Source organism: Pleurodeles waltl, chromosome 7 (genome assembly GCF_031143425.1).
Source record: "Pleurodeles waltl isolate 20211129_DDA chromosome 7, aPleWal1.hap1.20221129, whole genome shotgun sequence".
NCBI lineage: Eukaryota > Metazoa > Chordata > Amphibia > Caudata > Salamandridae > Pleurodeles > Pleurodeles waltl.
This window is the reverse complement of record NC_090446.1, coordinates 1,406,228,374-1,406,256,192: the sequence shown is the minus strand read 5'-3', so window position 1 is coordinate 1,406,256,192 and position 27,819 is coordinate 1,406,228,374. Positions and strand designations below refer to the sequence as shown.

Here is a 27,819-nt window from a genome sequence, read left to right as displayed (position 1 = left end):
GGCCAATTTTTGAACTCGCAGGGATTTTAGGTTTCATGTCCTCCAAGAAGAATTTGATGAGAGCGACCTCAAAGATCACTGCTGTGTCTGGAGTCCGTATCAGAATGCGCATAAGAGTCTGAGAACAAGATTGTCCATTTAATATATGTATAGATGATTCTTATTTGCTGATGGCAGAGACAAATGATAAGATGTCACTGAGAGTAACTTTAGCTCTTAATCATAGTAGATTCCATAAAGGAACTTGGGATAGGTACTTCTGAATGCTTAGTAGTATTCCTCACAGGACTGTTTTGGACTGAAAAATGGTTAAGTGTTTTGAGTTCTGACAGATTTTGAAGTCGACGTATACGTGAGGAGTCATGCTAAGAGGAGATAATCAAAAGCTTAGGACGGAAATGCATGTGCAGTATTTTACCATTAAAAATGTAATTAAAAAGAGGATCTGATGATGTGTCAGACTTAAGCTAAATGATAGTTTGACCTTTTGTTGATAATTTGTTGGTTTGTTTTAGCCTTAGCAAGTTGTGAAATGACAGGCTTTTAAAAAAATTCCTGTACTTTTTCCCTTTTAAACAGAACACATGATTCCTCTAATATATGCTACGTTCTTCATCTTTGATTAGCACTTTTGATAGATATTTAACTAGTCCAATAATAATGGTCTACCTCCAACATTTTGTGTTACACTAATCCCATCAATAACAATGTTTTTTTTAAATGTACTCAAACTCTTAGCAGCTTTTTAACTTTTTTTTTTTTTTTTTTTTACATCACAGGAGGATCAAGTGGTTCTTCCAATGACAACCGCAATTATCGCTACAGCAACAGATACTACAACAGTGCAGTTGCTCACACAGATTATGAGATGCAGAGCCCACAGGTATTTACTCAACTTTTGTGATGTTAGTCTTTAGCTAGCCTAGTTTTCACAGACTGCTATGCAGGATTAGAAGTGGATTTACAATACTTATATAGACAGGAAGATTTTAATTACGTGGACACTGATTTTATGAAGTATCATAAGGTTTCCTTTAATCTTCTTACTCTCTATTTCTGCCATGGGTACCAATTCTTCATCCCTAGTGTTTCACGAAAGCTATATTCATCCTAAAAGCTTGCAAGTGCTTTCCTACCAAGACAAGCTTATTCAAACCTGTTCATTTTTTTATTCTATAGGTTGAATTTACAGCCATTATCATGTTCCCCTTGCCCTGCGTGCTGTCCCTGAAATAGTTCTGGCTCTACACCCCTTCACACAAAACACTGCCTATGTCACTGAGAGGAGGCAGGTTCACTGAAAGAATTATGAATTTATAACCCATTTGTTTAGAAATTATCCAAAATGTAATTGTGAAAGCTAGCAGTGTTTTTTTGATTAAACAGGAAAGATTATGAGGATTTTTTAGAACTCTAGACATGGTCGTCGTAAGGACCTTCAGGACAAATTCATGTGCTTCCATAGTTTTTCCACAAATCCACCCTGTTTACAGAATACATATGGGCTTGATTTTATTTAAGCTTTCAAAAAACAATCTTGTGTCTAGTTGGAGAACCTGTACCAACAAACTCAACTCCAGGTTTTATGTTCTCCACTTGGTTTATGTACAAGAAAACAAGGTTTTCTGGAAGTGCAGTGGTCCTCCCTATGTACCTCGCAGTCTAACAGTTGGCTTCATGCACGTTCCGCTTTTGGAAACAACACTTTCTATGATTACCAGAGTCCTGGTAATGCTTTTTTTTAACTGCTGGCATAGCCTTTGTAGCTGTCAATTTTTTTTATTATTAAACACCTGAGCTATTCTAATAGAAAGCGTATGTAATTACTTTTGGACATAGAGTGATCAATGACAACCATACAATTTTCCAACTAGCAAAATTTCACCAAGATTTATTTTAGGCATGCAAATCTGCAAACACACCACCCTCTGGAATGTCTTCTGGTGGCCGTCTGAACTCAGACCCATCCCCACGGCAAAAAACCACACCCGCAACCTATGAATCATCCTAGACCGTAAACTCTTCATGAAACGCCAGGTCAGCTCTGTCTCCTCAGACTCCTTATTCCACACGCTGTGCTTGCTTCGCAAAATCTTCAAATGGCTCCCCATTAACACCAGAATGACAGTAAGGCATGCCCTCATCACCGACTGATTGGATTACAGCAGTGCACTTTATGCAGGCACCACCACAAAACTCATGCAAAGGCTCCAATTGATCCAAAACGTAGCCCCCAGACTGATCCTCCACCTGCCCAAGAGAATCCACATCACCCAGTACCTGAAAGACATCTACGGACTCCTGGTTCAGAAGAGATGCCACTGAAAGTTCCTGACCCACGCCTGCAAAGCCCTCCACGACCAAGGACCTGCCGACTTGAACCACTGTCTGCGAAACCCCCCACCCCCATTCTTCCCTGAAAAAGAACATCTGCTCCCCAAACCTAGCCCTCACGTCAATCCCTCACTCATGCTGTTGCTGTGCCGGAGGACACTCCTTCCATCTCGCTGCCAAAGCCTGGAACACCCTCCCCCACTGCATGCCCTCTCATTGACCAACTTCAAGGAAGGACCGCAAGACCTGGGTCTTAGCATGAGACCTACATCAAGCTCCTGGATTCCTTACCTTAGAACAGATACACAAGCAATGCCATCCTCTGAGGTGGGCTGCTAACCAAGATCATACAAAAAAATACTGCAGGACCGAACGACCAAAGTAGCCTTTCTGACGGATGTGACTGTCCAGGCAGTAATGTTTAGCAAACGTGAGCAGGGATGCCCACGTAGCTGCCTGGCAGATAACCAGGACAGGAACTCCGCATGCTAATGCAGTGGAAGCAGCAGTTGCTCTGGTGGAATGAGCGAGCAAGCCCTCGGGGGTTGCTTCTTGGCCAAAGCGTAGCACATCTTGAAGCAAAGAAGTACCCATCAAGAGATGGTACGTTTTTGCACCGCCTTCCCTTTCTTTGCATCAACATATTCAACAAAGAGTTTGAGGTCCCACTGAGGCATGATAAATGGAGTGGGAGGAAATAAATGAGTGAGACCTTTAAGGAATCGATTGACAATAGGATACTTAAAGAGTGAGGGCCGATCAGCTAACCTAAAAAAAGGGCGAAATAGTCTATAAATACTCTTTAAGGGTGCCCAAAGCAGAGCCATGCTGGGCCAAAGAAAGAATGAACAAAAGAACCTCAGAAAGAGGAGCAGAGAGGGATCAACAGATTTGTTGGTACACCATGCCCCAAATTTATGCCAATGACAGGCGTGTACCGTTTTGGTGGCAGGACGCTGGCTGCCAAGATAACGTTACAGACTTCAGGTGGAAGGTCAAAAGCAGTCAACTGCCGCCGCTCAGTCGCCACGCATGAAGGCGGAGATATGGGACAGGTTCGGGTGGAATACCGACCCCTGCTGCTGTGACAGAAGACCCTCCTGAAGAGGCAGTTTGAGTGGAGGCTTGGTGGCCTTGCTCTTTACCTCTGGATACCATTCTCTCCGTTCCCAGTCCAGAGCTGTACATAGCTGGCTCTGTGTATATACTATATGAAAATGATATGGTGTGCATAGAGTCCAGGGGTTCCCCAAGAGGCTTGACAAAAGCAATAATAGATAACACTAATGCTCTATTTGTGGTAGTGTGGTCGAGCAGTTGGGCTTATCAGAGGGTAGTGTTAAGCATTTGTTGTACACACACACAAGCAATAAGTGAAAACACACACTCGATGTCACTCCAGGCCGAAAGGTTTTTATATTGAAAAATATTATGTTGTTAATTTATTTTTAGAACCACAAGATTAATTTAGCAGGTAAGTACACTAAATGAAAGGTACTTTGCATAGTAATAGTTGAGACTTTCAATAGATTCAATCTTATACACCATTTTCATTAAAATGGCAAAAAGCTATTTTAAAAGTGGGCACAGTGCAATTTTCAACAGTTCCTGGGGGGAGGTAAGTACAGTACAGTTTCAGAGGTAAGTACCACACTTACCGGTTCAGTCTCCAGGGTATAGGTAGTCCACCGTTAGGGGTTCAAGGCAACCCCAAACACCTAGCACCAGCAAAACAGGGCCGGTCAGGTGCATGGGTCAAACAGGAGCCCAAAATAACGTCTATGGAGACAGGGGGTACTCTGGTTCCAGTCTGCTTGCAGGTAAGTGCCTGCATTGTCGGAGGGCAGACCAGGTGGGGTTTGGAGGAGTACTCGAGGGGCCCCAATAGGTACACAAACCACACCCACAGCGGCCGGGGGGTGGCTAGTGTGCAGACAGGGCGTTGGGTTCTCAATGGAGAGACCCGGGGTTCACTTAGGCGCTGCAGGCAGGGCACAGGGGGGCCTCTTGGGCAAGCCACCAACTGGGCAAGGGTGAGGGCCGCCTGCTGGTCGTTGCTGCCCTGGTGGTCTGTTTCACACGGGCCTCGGGCTGCAGGTGCATTGCTTCTCCGGACATCGGATATCTTTGTCCCGGGCAGTCACGGTCAAGGGCGTCCTCGGGATTCCCTCTCCAGGCATCGTTGTGGGGGTGCAGAGATGTCAGACCAGGGTGGACATGTCGTCTGAGTCTCCTGGGGGGGGGGTCCTCTCTGGATAGTTTTTTCCTCTGAAAACTGGCTGGGGGTGTCTGGTGCAGAGTAGTGTGGACTCGCACTTCTGGAGTGAGGTGGGAGTCCCTTCAAAGAGGGATGTCTTTTCTTCTGGTTGGGCAGAGCCGCTGCCCATGGGAGTTCTTGGTCTTTGGTGATGCAGGCAGTCCCCTGTAGGCTTTTCAGGGGTCGCTGGTCCTATAGAACACATCGCCTTTTGGTTGCAGGGTCCTTGCAGCAGGAGATAGGCCGGTAGTGCTGGGGCCAAGTCACTTGTCTCATTTTCTTCTCTGTGGGGTGATTTGGAGGTGGGGGTGGGGGGGTGTCAGAAACTTGTCTGGAAGTGGTAGGCTGGCACAGACCGGTCAGCCTTGCACTAGCACTTACAATGCCTAGGAATTGACATAGACACTGTACGGGCATAGTGCTCATGCAGCTATGCCCTCACCTGTGGTATAGTGCACCCTGCCTTAGGGCTGTAAGGCCTGCTAGAGGGGTGACTTACCTAGCCACAGGCAGTGGTTTGTGGGCATGGCACTCTGAGAGGAGTGCCATTTCGACTTTGTCTTTTCTCCCCACCAGCACACACAAGCTGCAAAGCAGTGTGCATGCACTGAGTGAGGGGTTCCTGAGGGTAGCATAATACATGCTTGCAGCCCTTAGGGACCTTACCTGGCCATAGGGCCCTTGGTACCAGCTGTACCTTTTACAAAGGACTTAACTGTGTGCCAGGGTGGTGCCAATTGTGGAAACAAAGGAGGAAAAGAACACTGGTGCTGGGGCCTGGTTAGCAGAGTCCCAGCACACTTGCAATCAAGGTTGGCATCAACACTAGGCAAAACGCGGGGGGTGACCATGCCAACAGTGGCATTTTGCTACAGGAGCCACCAAGATAACTTGGACCCGCTTGTTTCTGATCTTCATGAGAACTCAGGTCAGAAGTGGTATACGCATAAAGGAGGCCGGAGTTCCACTCGAGATGAAAAGTGTCTCCGAGCGAGGGCCGCCTTGGAAACTCCAACACGCAAAACAGTTGACCATTCTCTGCGGAGGTGAACAGGTATAACCAAGGCTCTCCCCACTGCTGAAAGATACCTTGCACTGCCTCCGGATGGAGACGCCATTTGTGATCGGCTATGCATTGATGGCTGAGTTTGTCTGCTCTGGCGTTCAGAGAGCCTGAAAGATGTTGAACCATCAGGGTCCTGATGTTCCAGCCATGTCCAGAGGTTAGTGCCTCCTAACAAAGGGTCCAGGACCCTACTCCGCCCTGTTTGTTGCAGTACCCCATGGCGGTAGTGTTGTCCGTGCACACTTGCACTACTTTCCCTTTGAGAGAGGGAAGAAATGCTTTCAACGCAAGCCTGATCGCCTGGAGCTCCAGAAGATTGATATGGAGCCTGGACTCTGTTGGAGACCAGAGGCCTCGCTGGGGAAGGAAGAGGGATCTGCTGTGGACCCATTCCGTATTCGAAAGCCACTACTTCAGTTCTTTCGCAGTCCCCTCCGAGAAATGGACCATGCCGGAGAGATTTCCTTGATGCTGTGCCCACTGGAACTTCAGGTCCCACTGGAGAGCCTGCATATGCCATCTGGCATGTGTCATTAGCAGGATGCATGAGGCCCAGGAGCCTCAGAGTCAGTCTCACTGAAACCCAAGAGAGACTGAAAGATCGGATTCCTAGCATGAATATCTTGGTCTCGTTTTTCGGGACGATAAGCCCGAAACTGCACTGTGTCCAGGACAGCCCTGATGAAAAGTAGCATCTGAGAGGGAGTCAGGTGTGACTTTGTCACGTTTATAGTGAACCCCAGCGTGTGCAGGAGGTTCACCGTAGTCTGAAGGTGGCAGATTACTTTCTGGGGCGAGTCCGCCTTTAACAGCCAGTCATCGAGGTAGGGAAAGACTGAAACCCCTAACCTGTGCAGATGAACCGCAACCACCGCCATACTTTCGTGAACACCCAAGGGGCGCCGGTAAGGCCGAAGGGGAGAACGGTAAACTGAAAGTGCTTGTGATTTTGAATTTCTCCTCCTTGAGGATGCAATTGAGGTCCTGAAGGTCTAGGATAGGACGTAAGCCCTTGTCCTTTCTGGGCACCAGAAAGTAGCATGAATAACAACCATGACTTACTTCTGGCACAGGGACCTTCCCTATGGCTCCCTTGGCCAAGAGAGCCACAACTTCCCGGCAGAGAAGTGCCAGATGATCCTCTGAAAGATGGCTGACTGATGGGGGCATGCTTGGTGGGGCAGATTCAAAAGGGATGGAGTAGCCCTTACGAACAATCTGCAAAACCCACCTGTCAGTAGTGATGAATTCTCAGTGGGGCAGGTGATGGCGAATCCTGCCACCAAGTGGATCGGAGTGAGGGGGTGGACTAGGAGGGTTTGGAGGCTGCAGCGGGGGCAAACCTCTGGTTCCCTGTTCCACACCCACGTGGGATCCCGCTTCTCCGGGCACGCAGCGGTTGAACAGCATGGGTGGCTGGGATGGTGATGCAACAGGGAGCCCCTTCCTTGGTCACGAAAGGGGCGAAAGGTGGACGGTTGGGGGCGTGGGGCAGTGGAAAGGCCGAGGGACCGAGCCATAGCCCTGGAATCCTTGAACCTCTCCAAAGCTGATTACGCCTTGTCTCCAAAGAGCCATCAAAGGGCATGCCCATAAGAGTCATCCCTGAAAAAAAACAGATGTACGCAACCAGGCGTGGTGCCTCAAGGCCACCGTCGTCGCAAGCGATCCACCTAAAGAGTTGGTCGTATCCATCTGATTGTGAATTTTGCCACATCTCTCCCATCGGTGACAGCTTGATGATAGCACAGCCTCCTTTGGTATCTGTGGCAGAACCTGTGCAACGGTATCCCACAGAGAGCGGGTATAGCGGCCCAAAAGGCATGCAGTGTTCATGGACCGCAGCGCGAGACTGGAGGAAGAAAACATCTTCTTCCCAAAGTGTTGCAGCCTTTTTGGTTCCCTATCTGGGGGTGCGGAAAGCAATGCCCCCTAGGAAGAGGAAGCCTTGATGACTAGGTTCTCAGGCTTTGGGTGCTGGGACAGGAATTTGTGGTCATTCAGGGCGGGCCGATGTCGGCTTGCGATAGTCTTGTTCACAGGAGCCCCCTGTGTTGGGTCTGGACCAAGTACCCATTAGGACATCGGTGAGGACTTCATTGAATTGCAGAAGGGGCTTAGATGTGGAAAGCCCCTGGCTGAAGCAACTCAGTCAGGAGATTTGACCTGACCTGAACAGTAGGCAGCTCAAGGCCAAGGAGCTCAGCTGCCCTACTGACCTCCATAGAATAAGTTGCTCTCTCCACCGTAACTTGGTAGGAGGAGACAGCATACCAGCATCTGGAGAAGTATCCAGGGCACTGGCCTCGCCCAACTCCTGTGCCCAGTCCAAATTAGGGTCATCCTGGTATTCATACGGGCTCAGTAACCCCTCCAATCCTTCCCCAAATTATACCCATAAAAAAAGGGTCAGAATTCGACCTGGGGTGAATATGCCCCATCGAAGACAGAGGCGGCGTCAGCCTACGTCGTTCTGACTCCAAGTCCTCTGAGGAGGATTGGGCACCACCGACGTCGGACTGTGGACAATCGACCCAGCGCCTGGGAAGCGCCTGGGAAGCTCTCAATGGTACAACCGGCACCGGTGCAGATCCGGAGGGGACCTTGGTGGCCAGAGCTGAAGCCACTGGTGCGGAACCTGAAGGCCCCACAACAGAACCGCTTAGACCCCAAGGCCCCCGCTTCTGAAAACAGGGGAAGCACGGTGCACAGGCTTTGGAGCCCTCAAGCATCGACGCTCCACCTGCGTCGCATCAGTCCCGAAGACTTTGCGGGAGAAGAATGGTGATGGCTCCGCGAGCGGTCTCAAGACCTTCCCCTCAAGCGGACTGGGACCTAAGCGGAGTCGAGTGCTGGGCCGCCATGAGGTTGACGGGCCGCTCCCTCAAGGCCTTAGGGTGCATGGCCTGGCACTCTGAGCATCGGGTCGTGGTCGCGCTCCAGACACGATGCGGTGACAATCCTCACACAGTTTGAAACCGGTTTTCTGGACCATCCTCGACGCACCAAAGAACTCGAGAACAGGTCGAAATCGGTCAAAGAGATCATGGTAGCTCTCTCCGGATCAGCGAGTGGCACGGAAAGAAAAGAACTGACGTCACTGCGCTGAGGTAGCATCTATGTACTACTCCCGATGTTGTTACGGCGACGACGATGCCCGTGGATTCGACTGTTGCCATCTACTGACACGCAAAGGTCTTGCTCGAAGATCCAGTCTGACGCCTGGGGGAAAATTCTAAGGTAAGTAATCTGAAATTAGAAGTCTGTATTAGATAGAATAATTTATAATAAATCAGAACTACTATTGTATTAGAATTTTGAATTCTCACTGACACTGAATGATACAAGAATGCAATTGTGTAGGGGAAGAAAGAGGTTGGCTTCAAATATGCCTCCTCCACATGTTTAGCTCTGTACTTTGAGTTCTTATTGGGTGATAAGGAGTTCACTGAGTAGGTATCTGAACCTCTTCGCCAAGTACTCCATATCAAACCTGAGATCCCAAAAGCCTTAAGCTTTCAGCCTTTTAGTGATCTACCTTCAGTGAGAGCAGGAATGAGGTAGTCTACCGAGCTCAAAGATTCTGAATACACGGATCTATATGGTATTCTTCAGGATTTCAATCTGCAAGCTCTAGTTTGTCTGCCTATGTAAGTCGTCTTCATAATTGCCCACAACTGAAATTCCTTGGGCATGAAAGTCTTGATTCAGGCATTCCTTCCAGATTTGAAAAAAATATCATTCTGAACCTTTGTTTTAGCTTAGTCGGTTCACATGAAATGCAGAACAGAGAAAGTAAAGCTTATTATAATTTTCTGACCATGAAGACTGGGTTCTTTTTGTAGAGAAGACCATACGTACTGGTCTTTTAATTGTGTCTGGGTCACAGACTCCATGAGTTATTTAAACAAGTATTTTCAAAGCCATTTGGTCTCGGCAATCCAAGATGTATTGGCGTTGTCAATGGCATTGTCGTTTAGCCATGTATAATGGAGTGACCAACGGGTGCCGAAGTGACCACTGGTGGCAAGATGATTGGCAGCTTCACTGCGTTTGATCTTCCAAGATATTAAAGGCAGTGGCTCTGTATTGAGCTATTGATTGTCACCATTACCTCCCCTCCTAAGCTCCACAACAGGCCAGTCTCCTAACTCATTTCTTACTGTGCCATTCTTTGGCCTACACGGTTTCTAGGTTGAGTGAGAATAATAAAAAAAATAATAAAAAAACGGCAGTTGTCTTGACAAAAAAACTCATCATCCTGGAGCAGGGAGCTGATCCAGCCTAGTTTGCCATTCTGAAAATCACACGCAGATGCTGTCACACAGGTATGGATGGAGAATAGAAGGGACGCAAGCAATAGAAAATAAGGACCGCACTCTTCACTTGCACTCAGTTTGACTCTCTTGTTTCCTTCTGTATACCTATGTGCACATGTGCTGCTTGTCAGAGTGTGCACACTTGCATCACGCACTGCAGCTGTATTTTATATATATACACACACCAGATGTCACTATAGAGTCACTGAAAGTGGATGTTGGAGTTGTAATTCAAGCCAGAACTCGCGATTATAGCCTCAGGCAAATACACAGTCCTTGTGGAAAAAAAGAAAAAGGAAGAAAAACAAAACACCAAAAAAGGAATCTTTTCACAGAAAGTCAGCACAATCACGATGCATAAGTTTCAGGGAAGACACCGCCCAACTGTGCGGGAGACTATCATGTACCTTGGAAAGTAAATGCAACTGAGTCGGGGCACCAAGGGGGGGAAAGGGTGGGGTTGCAAGGGAAAAGCTGGGTCAAGGCTGTAAAGTAATTAATATGATAATCGTGGTAGCTGTGGCAGCAACAGGGAGTCAAGGAAACAGAATTCCGGCTGCACTGTACCGTCTGGAGTCTAGCCAATCTTGATGTTGGCAGAATTTGCTGCTGTGAATCTCATGCTATGCATACTCCTACTATCCAGTGTGGGGTGCAGATATTGCAAGTAATTTATATTCAAAGATGTTTAGTATTTGAGATGACTGGTGATAACTTCCCCAGACGGTATCAAGATGCAGACTCAACCTTAGATTTTGTTCTATTTTGCCCCGCTTTCAGGTTCAGAGATATCTTTGATTGCTCTAATGCCGTCACTCTGCAGAATCTAAAAACTTTAACCCTAAAATATTGGATCATCAACTTTCAACATGGGAAGAGTTTGTAACCCCGTCTGAAGCTTTGGAGTCAAATCATACCAAGAACCTTAGAGGATGGTCGTCTGGGGTGGTTTTAGACCACACATTTTCAAGGAGTTCCCACAGTTGGACCAACATCAGGTTTGTAGTCTTTGCCTACAGCAAGGCCGCCAGAGGAGCCTGTTGGTGCAAAAAGACCTATCTGCACAGACTTGATAGACAGTGAGCAGACTACAGGATGCATTATCAATGTTCTCCTGATGCACAGTCCAGTCAATAGGTCGGAGACATTGAAGGAGCTTACTCTTAAGGCAAAAGGGGCAGGAACTCTGGTGACCCTCAGGTATCAGCGTCCCAAAAATGGTACGCTAACAATTCCGACTTAAAAGTCCTTTGTTTTCAAGGATAATAAGTAAAACCCATATCAAAAACCACGCCTAAGGTTCTCTTGATTATATAAATTTCCTCTAGTCTTCACCCCCCACATAGAGCCTCAGCTCGAGGTGGAAGAATGGCAACAAGCGTGCCATGCCCTAAATCCTAAACCGCCTCCAAACAGGGCTCAACATTTGCTGGTGGTCATTATTCCTGAAGCCATTTTGATTCACCTTTTATGCATAAAATTCCTTGCACTCCAGAGGTTGATCCTCAACACTAATAGCCCTGCTGATCCCATCGCAAGACCAACATAGACTCAAAAGTCTGCTTCAAGCTGGGTGCCAGGTTACATCCTCGCATGGTAGCCTCCTTCCCGGCCAACCCCACTCTAAGAAATGCTACTTTTAAAGAATGCTGTCTTTAAAGAAGCACTTTCTGAGGATATTAGGTCATTTCCCATACCAAGAAAATAAGACAAGGGATCCTACACTACCACCTGCATTGTTACCCTCATGCTCTCTAGTCCCACCTCATTCCATTCACAGACTCAAACCTGGAAGCTGTCACAGACAAGCTAAACCTATACTGTTATCTCATGCCCACAGTTGACCGAGATAACCCTTTGCATGATTACAGGGTGGACTCTCCAGACAACATGTCTTTGGAGCTATATCCTGTGAAAAGAGCCTACCACCAAGTCATGCAACATGGAGAAAACATCCACAAAGTAGGACTTAATTTGACGGAAGATGAATTACTTATCAAGATACTTTCTAAAACTGAGTGGTCAGTACAGTTCCTGCTGATTTTCAAAAGCATGCCCAAATGCTCCCCTGACGGCTAGAAAGATCCATTTAAAACATGAGTGATCACGCCCAGGGTGGGGGAAAAAATATAACCCTGCTCTGTAATACACGATCTTTATTTGGGCAACAGTCCAAAAGTACTTATCTTTGGTTAGTACGTCATCCTCTTGCATTCCTGTAGTTCCAAATTGTTGTCATCTTACGAGACCTCTTCAAGAAGAACAAGACTCAAATCGACCAAATCTTGAGGATCTGTTTTTTTGAGGATGTTGTAAGTATAATCGACCAAGTGAAATCTAGAGATTGATAGATGGACAAAAAAGCACTTGACTCTAGCACTTAATTTTCCAATTTCTTTTCCTTTGTTATGACCAGACTCCTCCCCTCATGTGGCCTGTGGAGCCATGAGGAGACCTTCCGCCACATAAATGTGCTCAAGCTTGGAGTGATTTACAACAGACTAGCATTATTCCATCCAAGGTTTCGTGAGATGTTGGTTTTCATGGACAGACAATACCACATCAAGAAGCAAGGATGGACTAAATAACCAGCATTCAAGGAAGGCTAATAATTAAGGGCATCAGCAAATCACAGCAACATATTCTCAAAGCTTACCACATAAAAGGAGTCAGAACAAAGTAGGCAGACTTGCTCAGCAGGGTAAGAGGGGAGTGTCACAAGTGGGAGCTCAATCAGAAGAGTGCTGCTTAAGTATTTCGGAAATGGGAACAAAATCTCTGCCTCTTCGTGACCAGTGCATAGAAAAAGCTGGTACTACCTCAGCAGACACTATCGTTCAGGAGCAAGGGGAAGTACATTTGTTCGATGGCATCTGTCGCTGTAGATACACATGTTGTGCATAGCCCGCCATCTGGTGTTGGGTCGGAGTGTTACAAGTTGTTTTTCTTCGAAGAAGTCTTTCGAGTCACGGGACCGAGGGACTCCTCCTCTTTGTCTCCATTGCGCATGGGCGTCGACTCCATCTTCGATTTTTTCTTTCCGCCATCGGGTTCGGACGTGTTCCTTTCGCTCCGGGTTTCGGAACGGAAAGTTAGCTCAAAATCGGAAAATTACGTCGGTATTGTAGCGTTCGGGATCGGGTTAGATAGCATCGACATCGCATCGATACGATAACATCTCCGTTGCCCTTCGGGGTAGTTTTCGATCCCCCGTCGGGGCCTGGTCGGCCCGACCGCGTGTGACATCGACGCTGATGGAACGGACCCCGTTCCGTTTCTGTCCTAAATGCCACAACAAATACCCATATACAGACCAACATTCGGTCTGTAACCTGTGCCTGTCTCCCGACCACAGGGAAGAAACTTGTGAGGCCTGTCTTGCGTTCCGGTCCCGAAAAACGCTCCGTGACCGCCGAGCCAGAAGCCTGCAAATGGCGTCCACGCCGTCAGGACACCGAGATTTCGAGGAACAAGAAGAAGTAGAAGCCTTCTCGATCCATGAATCAGACTCGGACAAATTCGACGACCATGAAACAGTGAGTAAGACGTCGAAGATAGCACATAAGAAAACTGACAAGGCCCAGGGGACGCCACTGCCATCAGGCCATGGCTCAACCCATAAACTCGGTGACCGACCATCGGCACCGAAGAAGGCCGAAATAGTGCCGAGATCGTCCGACTCGGGTCGAGACACAGGCACCCAGCCATCTCGGGACCGAGATAGTGCTGCCGGCAAAGATCGACGCCGAGATAGCGGAGCCGAAGCTGCTCGACGCAGACACAGCGGCACCGAGGAGGATCGACGCCGAGAGGGGTCGACTCCGAAAAAGAGGAAAGTCGCCTCGGAGCCGAAAAAGAGCGTGGACATGGTTTCGGTGCCAAAACGACCCGCGACCGAGCCAACTACCGGTTCCTATTCAGAGGAACAATCACTGTCCACTCAAATGCGAAAGCATAGATTCGAAGAGGAATTACAATCGACCGAGGTGGACCACACTCAAAAAAGGATTTTTATACAGAGTGGAACAGGGAAAATAAGCACCCTTCCCCCTATTAGGAGGAAGAGGAGACTGGAATTCCAACAAGAACAAACACCACAAACAAAACTGGTGAAGAAGGTAACTCCGCCACCCTCTCCTCCACCTGTGGCTCCCATTTCACCGGCACAGACTCCGTCACATTCACCGGCTCACACCACCTTAAGCCAAGGTGACCAGGACCAAGATGCTTGGGACTTATACGACGCCCCAGTGTCGGACAACAGTCCTGAGGCGTATCCTACAAAGCCCTCACCACCTGAAGACAGCACAGCATATTCACAAGTGGTGGCTAGAGCAGCAGAGTTCCACAACGTGTCTCTACACTCGGAGCCTGTCGAAGATGACTTCCTCTTCAACACCCTCTCTTCCACACATAGCACCTACCAAAGCCTGCCTATGCTCCCAGGAATGCTAAGGCACGCAAAGGACATATTCAAAGAGCCTGTCAAAAGTAGGGCAATAACACCGAGGGTGGACAAAAAATATAAAGCACCTCCCACAGACCCAGCTTTCATCACCTCACAACTGCCACCAGATTCGGTTGTGGTAGGGGCGGCTCGCAAGAGAGCAAACTCCCACACATCGGGCGATGCACCACCCCCAGATAAGGAGAGCCGAAAGTTCGATGCAGCCGGTAAAAGGGTCGCAGTACAGGCTGCAAACCAGTGGCGCATCGCAAACTCTCAAGCGCTCCTAGTGCGATATGACAGAGCCCACTGGGATGAGATGCAACACCTCATTGAGCATCTACCCACAGAACTACAAAAGAGGGCGAAACAAGTGGTTGAGGAGGGCCAAAACATCTCCAATAACCAGATACGCTCCTCTATGGACGCAGCGGACACAGCAGCAAGAACGGTTAACACGGCAGTAACCATCCGAAGGCACGCGTGGCTACGAACATCTGGTTTTAAACCAGAGATACAGCAGGCGGTGCTCAATATGCCGTTCAATGAGCAACAATTGTTCGGACCTGAAGTGGACACGGCAATTGAGAAGCTAAAAAAAGGACACTGACACTGCAAAAGCCATGGGCGCGCTCTACTCCCCGCAGAGCAGAGGCACTTTCAAAACAACCTTTAGAGGGGGGTTTCGGGGTCAATCCACACAACCCAGTACCTCACAGTCAACACCGTCCACCTACCAGGGACTGTACCAAAGGGGAGGCTTTCGGGGCCAATACAGAGGGGGACAATTCCCTAGAAGCAGGGGAAAATTTCAAGGCCCCAAAACACCTACAAACAAACAGTGACTCACACGTCACTCATCCCCCCCCACATAACACCAGTGGGGGGAAGAATAAGTCAGTATTACCAAGAGTGGGAGAACATAACAACAGACACTTGGGTCTTAGCAATTATCCAACATGGTTATTGCATAGAATTTCTACAAATCCCTCCAAACATACCACCAAAAACACAAAATATATCAAAACAACATTCGGACCTCCTAGAAATAGAAGTTCAAGCATTACTGCAAAAGAACGCAATAGAACTGGTACCAGATACACAAACAAATACAGGGGTTTACTCACTGTACTTTCTAATACCAAAGAAGGACAAAACACTGAGACCAATCCTAGACCTCAGAACACTAAACACATACATTAAATCAGAACACTTTCACATGGTCACGCTACAGGAAGTGTTACCATTGCTAAAGCAACAAGATTACATGACAACCTTAGATCTCAAAGACGCGTATTTCCACATACCAATACATCCGTCGCACAGGAAATACCTAAGGTTCGTATTCAAAGGAATACATTACCAATTCAAAGTATTGCCGTTCGGTTTAACAACTGCCCCAAGAGTCTTCACAAAGTGCCTAGCAGTAGTGGCTGCACACATCAGAAGGCAGCAAATACACGTATTCCTGTATCTAGACGACTGGCTAATCAAGACCGACTCACTGACAAGGTGCTCACACCACACAGATCAGGTCATACAAACCCTCTACAAACTCGGTTTCACCATCAACTATGCGAAATCACACATTCTGCCTTGCAAGGTACAACAATACCTAGGAGCGACAATAGATACAACAAGGGGAATAGCCACTCCAAGTCCACAAAGGGTTCAAAATTTCCAAAAGATTATACAACGCATGTATCCAACACAAAGAATACAGGCGAAGATGATATTACAACTCCTAGGCATGATGTCCTCATGCATAGCCATTGTCCCAAACGCAAGGTTGCACATGCGGCCCTTACAACAGTGCCTAGCATCACAATGGTCACAAGCACAGGGTCAGCTTCTAGATCTGGTGTTGATAGACCTCCTAACATACCTCTCGCTTCTATGGTGGAACAATATAAATTTAAACAAAGGGCGGCCTTTCCAAGACCCAGTGCCACAATACGTGATAACAACAGATGCTTCCATGACAGGGTGGGGAGCACACCTCAATCAACACAGCATACAAGGACAATGGGACGTACATCAAAGAAAGCTGCATATAAATCACCTCGAACTACTAGCAGTTTTCCAAGCATTAAAAGCATTTCAACCAATCATAACTCCCAAATACATTCTTGTCAAAACGGACAACATGACAACAATGTATTATCTAAACAAACAGGGGGGGACACACTCGACACAGCTGTGCCTTCTGGCACAAAAAATATGGCAATGGGCAATTCACAACCACATTCGCCTAATAGCACAGTTTATTCCAGGGATCCAGAATCAACTTGCAGACAATCTCTCTCGAGATCACCAACAGGTCCACGAGTGGGAAATTCACCCCCAAATTCTAAACACTTACTTCAAACGTTGGGGAACACCTCAAATAGACTTATTTGCAACAAAGGAGAACGCAAAATGCCAAAGCTTCGCATCCAGATACCCACACAGGCAGTCTCAAGGCAATGCCCTATGGATGAACTGGTCAGGGATATTTGCGTACGCTTTTCCCCCTCTCCCTCTCCTTCCATATCTAGTAAACAAATTGAGTCAAAACAAACTCAAACTCATACTGATAGCACCATCATGGGCAAGGCAACCATGGTACACAACACTGCTAGACCTATCAGTAGTACCCCACGTCAAGTGGCCCCACAGGCCAGATCTGTTAACACAACACAAAGAACAGATCAGGCATCCAAACCCAGCATCGCTGAATCTAGCAATCTGGCTCCTGAAATCCTAGAATTCGGACACTTAAACCTCACACAAGAATGTATGGAAGTCATAAAGCAAGCTAGAAGACCATCCACTAGACACTGCTATGCAAGCAAATGGAAAAGGTTTGTTTGCTATTGCCATCATAATCAAATTCAACCATTACACGCATCTCCAAAAGATGTAGTGGGTTACTTACTACACTTACAAAAATCGAACCTGGCCTTCTCTTCCATTAAAATACACCTAGCAGCAATATCTGCATACCTGCAGACTACCCATTCAACTTCACTATTTAGGATACCTGTCATTAAAGCGTTTATGGAAGGCCTCAAAAGAATTATACCACCAAGGACACCACCCGTTCCTTCATGGAACCTCAACATCGTCTTAACAAGACTCATGGGTCCACCCTTTGAACCTATGCACTCTTGCGAAATACAATTCCTAACCTGGAAAGTTGCATTTCTCATCGCCATCACATCTCTAAGAAGAGTAAGTGAAATTCAAGCGTTTACAATACAAGAACCTTTTATCCAACTACACAAAAATAAAGTAGTCCTAAGGACCAATCCTACATTTTTGCCAAAGGTTATTTCACCGTTCCACCTAAATCAAACGGTAGAGCTACCAGTGTTCTTCCCACAGCCAGATTCCATAGCTGAAAGGGCACTACATACATTAGACGTCAAAAGAGCACTAATGTATTACATCGACAGAACTAAACACATCAGAAAAACTAAACAACTGTTTATTGCATTTCAAAAACCTCACGCAGGAAACCCAATATCGAAACAGGGTATAGCCAGATGGATAGTTAAGTGCATCCAAATCTGCTACCTTAAAGCAAAGAGACAACTGCCCATTACACCAAGGGCACACTCAACCAGAAAGAAAGGCGCTACCATGGCCTTCCTAGGGAATATTCCAACGCACGAAATATGTAAGGCAGCCACATGGTCTACGCCTCACACATTTACCAAGCACTACTGTGTAGACGTGCTATCAGCACAACAAGCCACAGTAGGTCAAGCCGTACTAAGAACCTTATTTCAGACTACTTCCACTCCTACAGGCTGAGCCACCGCTTTTGGGGAGATAACTGCTTACTGGTCTATGCACAACATGTGTATCTACAGCGACAGATGCCATCGAACTGAAAATGTCACTTACCCAGTGTACATCTGTTCGTGGCATCAGTCGCTGAAGATTCACATGTGCCCACCCACCTCCCCGGGAGCCTGTAGCCGTTTGGAAGTTAGCTTCAACTTTGTACATTTGTAAATATATTAAATCTTAAATAGGTACATACTTATTCACTCCATTGCATGGGCACTATTACTAACAAACAACTCCTACCTCACCCTCTGCGGGGAAAACAATCGAAGATGGAGTCGACGCCCATGCGCAATGGAGACAAAGAGGAGGAGTCCCTCGGTCCCGTGACTCGAAAGACTTCTTCGAAGAAAAACAACTTGTAACACTCCGACCCAACACCAGATGGCGGGCTATGCACAACATGTGAATCTTCAGCGACTGATGCCACGAACAGATGTACACTGGGTAAGTGACATTTTCATTCAGTCACGTGGGTACTGGAACATTCACCTACACCCTTCTGCCATTTCTGCTTCATCCATCAATAGTCTGAAAAGTCAAACAAGCATTCTGCACCTGTAGGAAGTTGGCTCTGTATATACTATCTCAAAGTAAGAGATAGTGTGCACAGAGTCCAAGGGTTCCCATTACAGGCATTTCCTTACAGGTGTTAGGGGGTAACCATGCCAAGGAGGCATTTCCTTACAGGTGCTGTAAGGAAATGCCTCCTTGCATAGTTACCCCCTAACGTTTTGCCTTTGCTGATGCTAAGTTATGAATGAAAGTGTGCTGGGACCCTGCTAGCTAGGCCCCAGCGCCAGTGTTCTTTCCCTAAACTGTACCTTTGTCTCCACAATTGACACAACCCTGGCACTCAGGTAAGTCCCTTGTAACTGGTACCCCCGGTACTTAGGGCCCTGATGCCAGGGAAGGTCTCTAAGGGCTGCAGCATGTCTTATGCCACCCTGGAGACCCCTCACTCAGCACATGCACACTGCCTCACAGCTTGTGTGTGCTGGTGGGGAGAAAAAGACTAAGTCGACATGGCACTCCCCTCAGAGTGCCATGCCAACCTCACACTGCCTGTGGCATAGGTAAGTTACCCCCTCTAGCAGGCCTTACAGCCCTAAGGCAGGGTGCACTATACCACAGGTGAGGGCATATGTGCATGAGCACTATGCCCCTACAGTGTCTAAGCAAAACCTTAGACATTGTAAGTGCAGGTTAGCCATAAGAGTATATGGTCTGGGAGTTTGTCAAACACGAACTCCACAGTTCCATAATGGCTACACTGAAAACTGGGAAGTTTGGTATCAAACATCTCAGCACAATAAATGCACACTGATGCCAGTGTGCAATTTATTGGAAAATACACCCAGAGGGCATCTTAGAGATGCCCCCTGAAAACATACCCGACTTCTAGTGTTGGCTGACCAGTTCCTGCCAGCCTGCCACACACCAGACATGTTGCTGGCCACATGGGGAGAGTGCCTTTGTCAATCTGTGGCCAGGAACAAAGCCTGTACTGGGTGGAGGTGCTTCTCACCTCCTCCAGCAGGAACTGTAACACCTGGCGGTGAGCCTCAAAGGCTCACCCCTTTTGTTACAGCACCCCAGGGCATCCCAGCCAGTAGAGATGCCTGCCCCTCCGGCCACCTCCCCCACTTTTGGCGGCAAGGCTGGAGGAGATAATGAGAAAAGCAAGGAGGAGTCACCCACCAGTCAGGACAGCCCCTAAGGTGTCCTGAGCTGAGGTGACACCTGCCTTGAGAAATCCTCCATCTTGAGTTTGGAGGATTCTCCCAATAGGATTAGGGATGTGCCCCCCTCCCCACAGGGAGGAGGCACAAAGATGGCTGTAGCCACCCTCAAGGACAGTAGCCATTGGCTACTGCCCTCCCAGACCTAAACACACCCCTAAATTCAGTATTTAGGGGCTCCCCAGATCCCATGAAATCAGATTCCTGCAACCTGAAGAAAGGAGGAGGTCTGCTGACTTACAAGCCTGCTGAGAAGGAGGAAGATGACAACTGATTTGGCCCCAGCCCTACTGGCCTGTCTCCAACTTTGAAAACCTGCTCCAGCGACGCATCCGACAGGGACCAGCGACCTCTAAAGCCTCAGAGGACTGCCCTGGACTACTGGACCAAGACACTCCCGTGAAGAGCGGCCCTGTTCAAATCAACTACTTCTTTGCAACAAAGAAGCAACTTCCAAAGACTTCACGTTTCCCGCCAGAAGCGTGAGACTCTACACTCTGCACCCGAGGCCCCGGCTCGACCTGCAGAAAACCAACACCTCAGGGAGGACTCTGGCGACTGCGAGCCCGTGAGTAACCAGAGCCGACCCCCCCCCCCCTGAGCCCCCACAGCAACGCCTGCAGGGAGAATCCAAAGGCTCCCCCTGATTGTGATTGCCTGTAACAAGGGACCCAACGCCTGGAACCAACACTGCACACAGCCCCCAGGACCTGAAGGAACCAAACTTCGACGCAGGGGTGACCCCCAGGCGACCCTCTGCCTAGCCCACGTGGTGGCTGTCCGGAGAAGCCCCACCTGTGCCTGCCTGCACCGCTAGAGTGACCCCCGGGTCCCTCCATTAGAACCTATAGAAAACACGACGCCTGCTTTCCACACTGCACCCGGCCGCCCCTGTGCCGCTGAGGGTGTGTTTTGTGTGCCTACTTGTGGCCCCCCCAGTGCTCTCCAAAACCCCCTGGTCTCCCCCCGAGGACGCATGTATTACCTGCTGGCAGACTGGAACTGGAGCACCCCTGTTCTCCATAGGCGCCTATATGTTTTGGGCACCTCTTTGACCTCTGCACTTGACCGGCTCTGAGCTGCTGATGTGGTAACTTTGGGGTTGCCTTGAACTCCCAACGGTGGGCTCCCTATGCCCCAATCTTGAGACTTGTAAGTGTTTTACTTACCTCCAAAACTAACCTTTACTTAGCTCCCCCAGGAACTGTTGATTGTTGCACTGTACCTTAAATTTAAAGTATTAACTGTAAATCTTGAACCTGTGGTTCTTAAAATAAACTAAGAAAATATATTTTTCAATATAAAAACCTATTGGCCTGGAGTAAGTCTTTGAGTGTGTGTTCCTCATTTATTGCCTGTGTGTGTACAACAAATGCTTAACACTACCCTCTGATAAGCCTACTGCTTGACTACACTACCACAAAATAGAGGAGTAGAATGATCTACTTTTGCCACGATCTTACCTCTAAGGGGAACCCTTGGACTCTGTGCACACTATTTCTTTCTTTGAAATAGTAAATACAGAGCCAACTTCCTACAGCACCATTTGTCTTGTAGCCCTAGCTTAGATACGACAGTACTAGTATGCTGAGCTTCTGAACCTATTGTGAAGGCTTCAGTTCACTTACCCAAGACTCATTTCCTCCTGTCACAACAGAAGGGCTGTTTACTTCATCCAAACTCGTACTCTTTGGCTTTGCTGGCACCAGGAGTTTGCACAATTAGATATCTGACATAACTGTTGAATAATCCTCGCTCAGGTCAGATTACTATCTACAAATTGAACATATCAAGTGTGGTGGAAGCTTTCAACGTGTGGTGTGGTTCTTAAAAAACTTAAGCCATTACATTCCTTACCACACCAGGTACTCCCCTTCAGTCAGAAAAGCACCAGTGTACTGTCATTTTAAACACTGTGCTCTCAAAAGCAATGAAGAGCGCCCTCATGTCATATGTCAGGCAGATTTGATTGATATTTCATGAAAAACTGCATTACTGCTTGCCCTTCTGTTATGAGAACTGGACAATTGCAGTTGTTAACATTAAAGATTCAGATCTTAAAATTTACCAGACAGTGTTTTTACATACAAATCCACCCTTCATGCTTAAGGTGCCGATCGATTTCCACCTAAATGAATCTGCCATTCTAAAACTTCAGTAGAGTCTTTCATGTAGATGTGGGTAAGTGTATGAAATTATACCTAGCCAAGACAAAGCACTTCAGGAACGCCAATCACCTATTTATCTCCTTAGGCCCTTCAATTAAAGGTAAGTATCTATCAATACAAGGGTCTCTAAGATGGATTACAGCATCATTAACATTAAGGCAGCAGCCTGTCACTGTTCCTAGTTAAGTTCACATAAGCAAGAGTGGTACTCATGGAAGTATGCAGTGACAACTTGGAAAAGCCATCATACATTTACAAAGCACGAGTGCCTTGATGCTGAAGTAGCAAAGTACTCTTCTGTATGATAGTGTTCTTCACAACCTCCTTCTGTGAGGTGAACCGTGTTCTTTTCTTCCTTTAGAGAAATGTGACGTGTACTTCTTGCTGTTCTTGTTCATGTAAATCTGCAGAAGATGTAATGCTAGAGAAGAAAATTAGTTGCTTACCTTTAACCTCTGTTGTCAGTGTTAGTGTTTTCAAGAGACGACGTACAAGTGTCCCCTCCTTCCGTATGTCATCTCACCTACCACTACTATTTGCAACCATGTATCCTATGTGCTCAAAAATCTGAGTCGAGTTCATGGTGGAAATGATGTTGCCAGTCGGCTGCCAGCATAACTCGAATTGTGATAGCTTTCGAAGCAGTTCCTGGTCTGCCACCGGGTATTTAATAATCTAACAAACATATAATAATTGAATAAATAGGATATTGTTATGTGATCATAAATTGATAACTGAGAGAGGCCCGGAGTTTTGCAACCCTCCGACTCCGTTTCTACTTTTTCCTCTGAGTCTGCTTTCTTTCTACAGAGTCTCATTGATCACACATGCCTGTGAGTCTAGGTGAAAAACAGGGAATGACCTGCTTTCATTACTACCGTAATAGTTGTTGAGGTCTAAAGTAGCAGTCTGAAGCTATGTTGATTTGTTGCTAATGAAATGCACATTGTTTTTCAGGGCCATTCTCAACAGCAGATACGACTGTGGGCTGGGGGAGATGTTCCAGTCAACAACAGTGATTCCTATCCACAGATCTTGCCTCACAAACCAACACCCAGCCTGCCTCAGCATTTCCACGGAAGTGAACAACATCATCCACATCAACTGTATCACCACGGAAACCGCCCACATTATCACCGGCAACTAGTTCCTTCTTCTTCCCCACAAATCCCAGAGTCCATGGAACTAACCTTGGGACACAGACACCCCCCGTCTTCCTTGCACCCACATCACCCTACTTTGGACTGTACTTCCTTTGGCTCTGCAAATTTACACTTGGGGGTTTCTGCTTTTCGGACTAGGACAGTGAGTGGACATACTGCTGAGACTGGTGTGCCTCTGAACTACCCATACTCTTCTAGCACATCAAGCATGGTTGTTCCACCTCATATCCGAAACAGGACGGAAACTGAAGACAGTGCAATGCTAGGTGTTTGTGTCCCTCAGAGTACAGCAGCAAGTTCTTGATGATTCTTTAATGTAAAAATAAAGCCATACCAATATTAGAAATACTGCTTTGGGGGGGGGGGGGGGTGGGGAGGGATGCTGGTGATGGACGGGGTTGTAAAAAAGGGAGAGCTGGCTTTTATCACAACCATCAAATAATGTCAAAGTCTAGCTGTTAATGTAAATTGTTCTTTATTTATTAAAAATCACTACATGAGGAGTGTGAGGTGTGTTGACAATACGAAGCAGCGTTCACAAACTTATTTGGGACTGTCTTTTAAAAAAAAAAAAAAAAAAAAAGGAGGAAAAACAAGCTTTTATGACACTGGTCAAGGTAACCCTGTGCAAGGACTCACTCCAGACATTTCCTATGCTTCCGTTTCTGTCATCTGTTCCTGTTCTGGAGATACAGGAGAAGCCGACGTACTCTTTACATCAGCGGACAGTTGTTTACAGGCCAAACATCGCTCCCCAAAAGCATTGTCTGTGCCAGTGTCCCCTTGCTGCCATTCTTAGCATTAATTCGTACTTCTGCGTTCTTTCCTGTTTCATAAACCAACCTGGCTAGGGTACAGTTCATACACTTCACTGGAATAACCTTGGCTGCTAACTCCACTCTTGGAACTGGAATTGCTGCTAAAACTCTGCATCCTGCTTTACAAATAAAAGGTTATTTTTTCTTTTATTTATAACGTCCTATTCAAAATTCAGTTTTAGCTTTTCAAGGAAAAATTTTTAAGAGACAATTTATTTTTCTTGGGAGTAGCTCTGCAGAAATTCAGTGACTTGCTTCGTAAGGGTGTATTCTGACAACCCAATAGTAAAGTAATTTAGGAGAAGTTAGGACACTTGATGTCTGGATTTGCATATTAATCCGCTGCTCTGGGTCATTTTCTTTCTTCTCCAAAAGGTCTGTTTTATCTATTGGGTCAGAATTCTACACCTAACTTTATTTTAATCAGTTATATTGGTGCACTGATTCTGACACTACAGTAACAGTTGAGAGAGAGTGTGTGTGTGTGTGTATATATATAAAAATATATGTATGTATGTATATATATATATACACACACACAGACATACTGCATATACGTTCCCTGCGGCAAGTTCAGCGTGGTCTCAGGTGGCAATCCTTGTTTGGGTCATGGAATAAATTCCAAACCCTTGCTTCAGTATTAATGCCACAGTCATTTGCAATGCTGGGTGCTGTACATGTGTAGTTTTTTAAGGCTTTCAAAATGTAAAGTTAAATGACGCTGTCAATTTTCATATTTCTGTAGATAGTGATGTACTGGGATTTTTTATTTATTGTACCAAAGATGGTATTAAGGCATCACTTAGAAAAATCTGAAGACTTGTAAAATGAATGTCTTTTAAATGTTCCTTTTCTGTTCAGACACAGAGGTTTGCTTAAATTCTAAATAATGTACAGTTGCTGGTGGACCTGAAGGCTTGTTTTCAGTCAAGTGCACTGCAATTGTATAGTTTTGGAGCCTTTCATCAAATCAGTGGCCAGATGCTGCTTCATAAAGTTGCAAGGTTGGTCTGGATGCTAGAAGATTGGGAAGGTTGACATTCTGTCTTAAAACAGAAATAACAAAAGCCTGTGTTACTTGTATTGGAAGCCTCTCGAGTGATCCTTAGTAATTGGTCTGGCAAATGCAAGAGACAATGTAAACTGTCTTATTGTGACCCATTTTATTGATGAGACTAAATTATGCAAGTGACTCAGAATTGACAAATCAAAAAGAACTTAAAGCTTTGAAATCTGTTTATGCCAACACAAAAGTCAGAGCATAGAAATTCAGTGTATCCATTGTCCTGATTGTTTTCCAATGTTTACTAGGACATTTTCATTCTGCTTTTTATATGCAAGAGTTTATTAATGTTTAATTATGTAACTTTACTCAAGTAAAGGAAATTTTCTGATAGATACAAATGTTTTGTTGTGTCTAGCATATATGAATTCTTTTCCAAATAGGATGCCTAAGATTGTGCTTATAGCTTGTGACTAATAACCCATTTTAAAGTGAGGCTGAGCCTTTAACTGCATGCAGTGGTTAATCTTGTAAGATAGATCAGTCCACACGAGTGCTTGGTAGGCACTTATATTTGGAGGAGGTCATCACAATACTACTGAGAGAGGCCATATCAGTGGATTGAGGATCATTCTCGTCTAGATGCCTTCCACTTGAGCAAAGCCTTTAGCAGAGCTTTCTTGGAGGGTGCTTGTTCAAGGTTTGGCCATTGTCCATATCGTTTTGAAATGAACTATTAAGAGATTGGACTGCTTACCTTCCTCTGTTCTCTAGCACCATTGGTCTCTCAGACATTCTTGGAGCGGTCTCATGCATCCACTTAAGAGGAATGATGTTAACGCAGGCTACTATTTTACCCTACAGGGATGAGATTTGTCTACCTTTTTATTAATGATTGATATCAGTTTTTCAGCATTTGTTGGATGGAAATTGGCCTCTCCTCCAAAGGTAGAACTTTGTGCCCATTGTGTACCATAGAAGTGCTTCATCCTTCTTTCTGGAATGCATATTTTGCTTTGGTTTATTTTACAATATATTGTGATTTTAATTGGTATGAACTAGCTTTGAGATGCCATTCATCCTCTGTATAGGTGAACTTAAATCGTAATTGCTTCTATCATGGTTATGCTTTTGGAGACTTAATGTGATGCTGGTTGCATGTAATTTCTGATAATGGAAATGTGGAAGTGAGTCTCCTGCAGGTTTCTAAGGCACATCCTGATGTTTTTATCACATTTTCATTTGAGGAACTTACATCCTGAGGTTTACCACTTTCACTTATTTGTTGGCTGTTTTCACATCTAGAATGGGTCTGACTTCATACTTTGTGTCCTTATTTCTAACTGGAAATGATACAAGTATATTACTTGGCTATTTGTTGTTTTGGGCATGCTTGGCAGTGTTTCACCTGGCGAAGATGAACTCCTGCAGTTTCAGATGTTTCCATGTACAATGCCTGAGAGACCATATATGTAGAAGAGCTTTTAAACTGTTACTTACACTACTAAGTGTCAGTAGTCTTGCAGTATCTTGCTATTAAGGGAAATTGTGGTTAATAGGATTCGAGTCAGTAGCTGCAATGTACACAAGTCATGGCTCCTTTGCAGATGATGATTTTCCAGTTTCACAATGAGATGGAGAGCGAAGACTTTCTCGCTTTTGGTATTTCTGCAGAACCTTACTTATGCTTTTGCTGTTGTATGGGGTTTGAACTTGTTGGCTGGGCAAGTTCAGAAGAGACTTTGAAATGGGGTCTGGCTGACAAATTTGTTATTTTATACTTGCCCTAGTGTTTTGTTTTATTCCTCATCCCATACAATTGCTTGTAAGCATCGAATTTAAATAAGTCTGTAAAAGAAAGATGTGATAATTTTCTAAGTGGTAGGTTGGAGATTGTTCCCTTACTGCAGGTGTTGGCAGATTCCACTGCCATGCTTTAGGCGCAACAATCACCTACATTCAATCCCCAGGGAATCCTTTTTCAGTTGTCAATGTAGATATTTGATGTGTATTAGTATGATCGCTGCTCCTAACTGCATATGTTTTACCTTTGTCAGTCTTCTGACGGTTTCTAAAGACAGTATGCTAGGGAACAATGACCCCTATGAAAATGACAGACTTTAAGCTTTGTCTTTGATACCTACGCCGTGAGTGACTTCACGTCACTGGTGAGTTCTCGTGTCCTCGAAAGAAACACAAAACCAGGAGGCGAAGCAGTATATCACCAAGCATAAGGAAAAGTTGGAGATATCGCACATGTCCTGTTTCCAAGTTACGGACCCTGCATACAAGGCTGTTCCCACAACCACTTTACTTCCCGGTCAAAATTGTTGGGTGAGTAGAAGGCACAGTCCAAACACAAGCATAAAAAAAACAAGACATGCTCAACTTCATTCCTGCATTCTGGCTCCAAAGAGAAGGTACAAGAGTGTCAAGATTTAAGCTTCCCTCAAAGCCCCCTGGTCTGGAACCAACACCTTAGCTGGCCCTGACAATCATCTGAGTTTCCCCAGCTGCTGTCACCCGCACAGCTGATCAAAACCTTCAAGGAGACTATGCTACAAATCTTCAGTGTTTTCGACTCTGTAGGATGCTGGCTCTCTGAGCTCTCAAACACGGGATTGTGCCGCAAGGGACCTTCGAGCAAAGGGGCACAGCCAGTTATTCA

At 46.1% G+C, this 27,819-nt stretch overlaps 1 protein-coding gene across 1 annotated transcript in view; it reads left to right on the top strand.

Moving 5' to 3' along the window:
* The window catches only part of LOC138246416 (dual specificity tyrosine-phosphorylation-regulated kinase 1B-like), a 307,149-nt gene extending 281,605 nt beyond the window's left edge, over nucleotides 1-25,544 (top strand). The window contains exons 10-11 of the mRNA XM_069201019.1: nucleotides 780-883; nucleotides 23,125-25,544. Coding sequence (XP_069057120.1) covers nucleotides 780-883; nucleotides 23,125-23,634 — 614 coding nt within the window. The 3' untranslated portion in view covers nucleotides 23,635-25,544. The remainder of the gene's footprint in view (nucleotides 1-779; nucleotides 884-23,124) is intronic.
* Nucleotides 25,545-27,819: the final 2,275 nt, after the last annotated feature.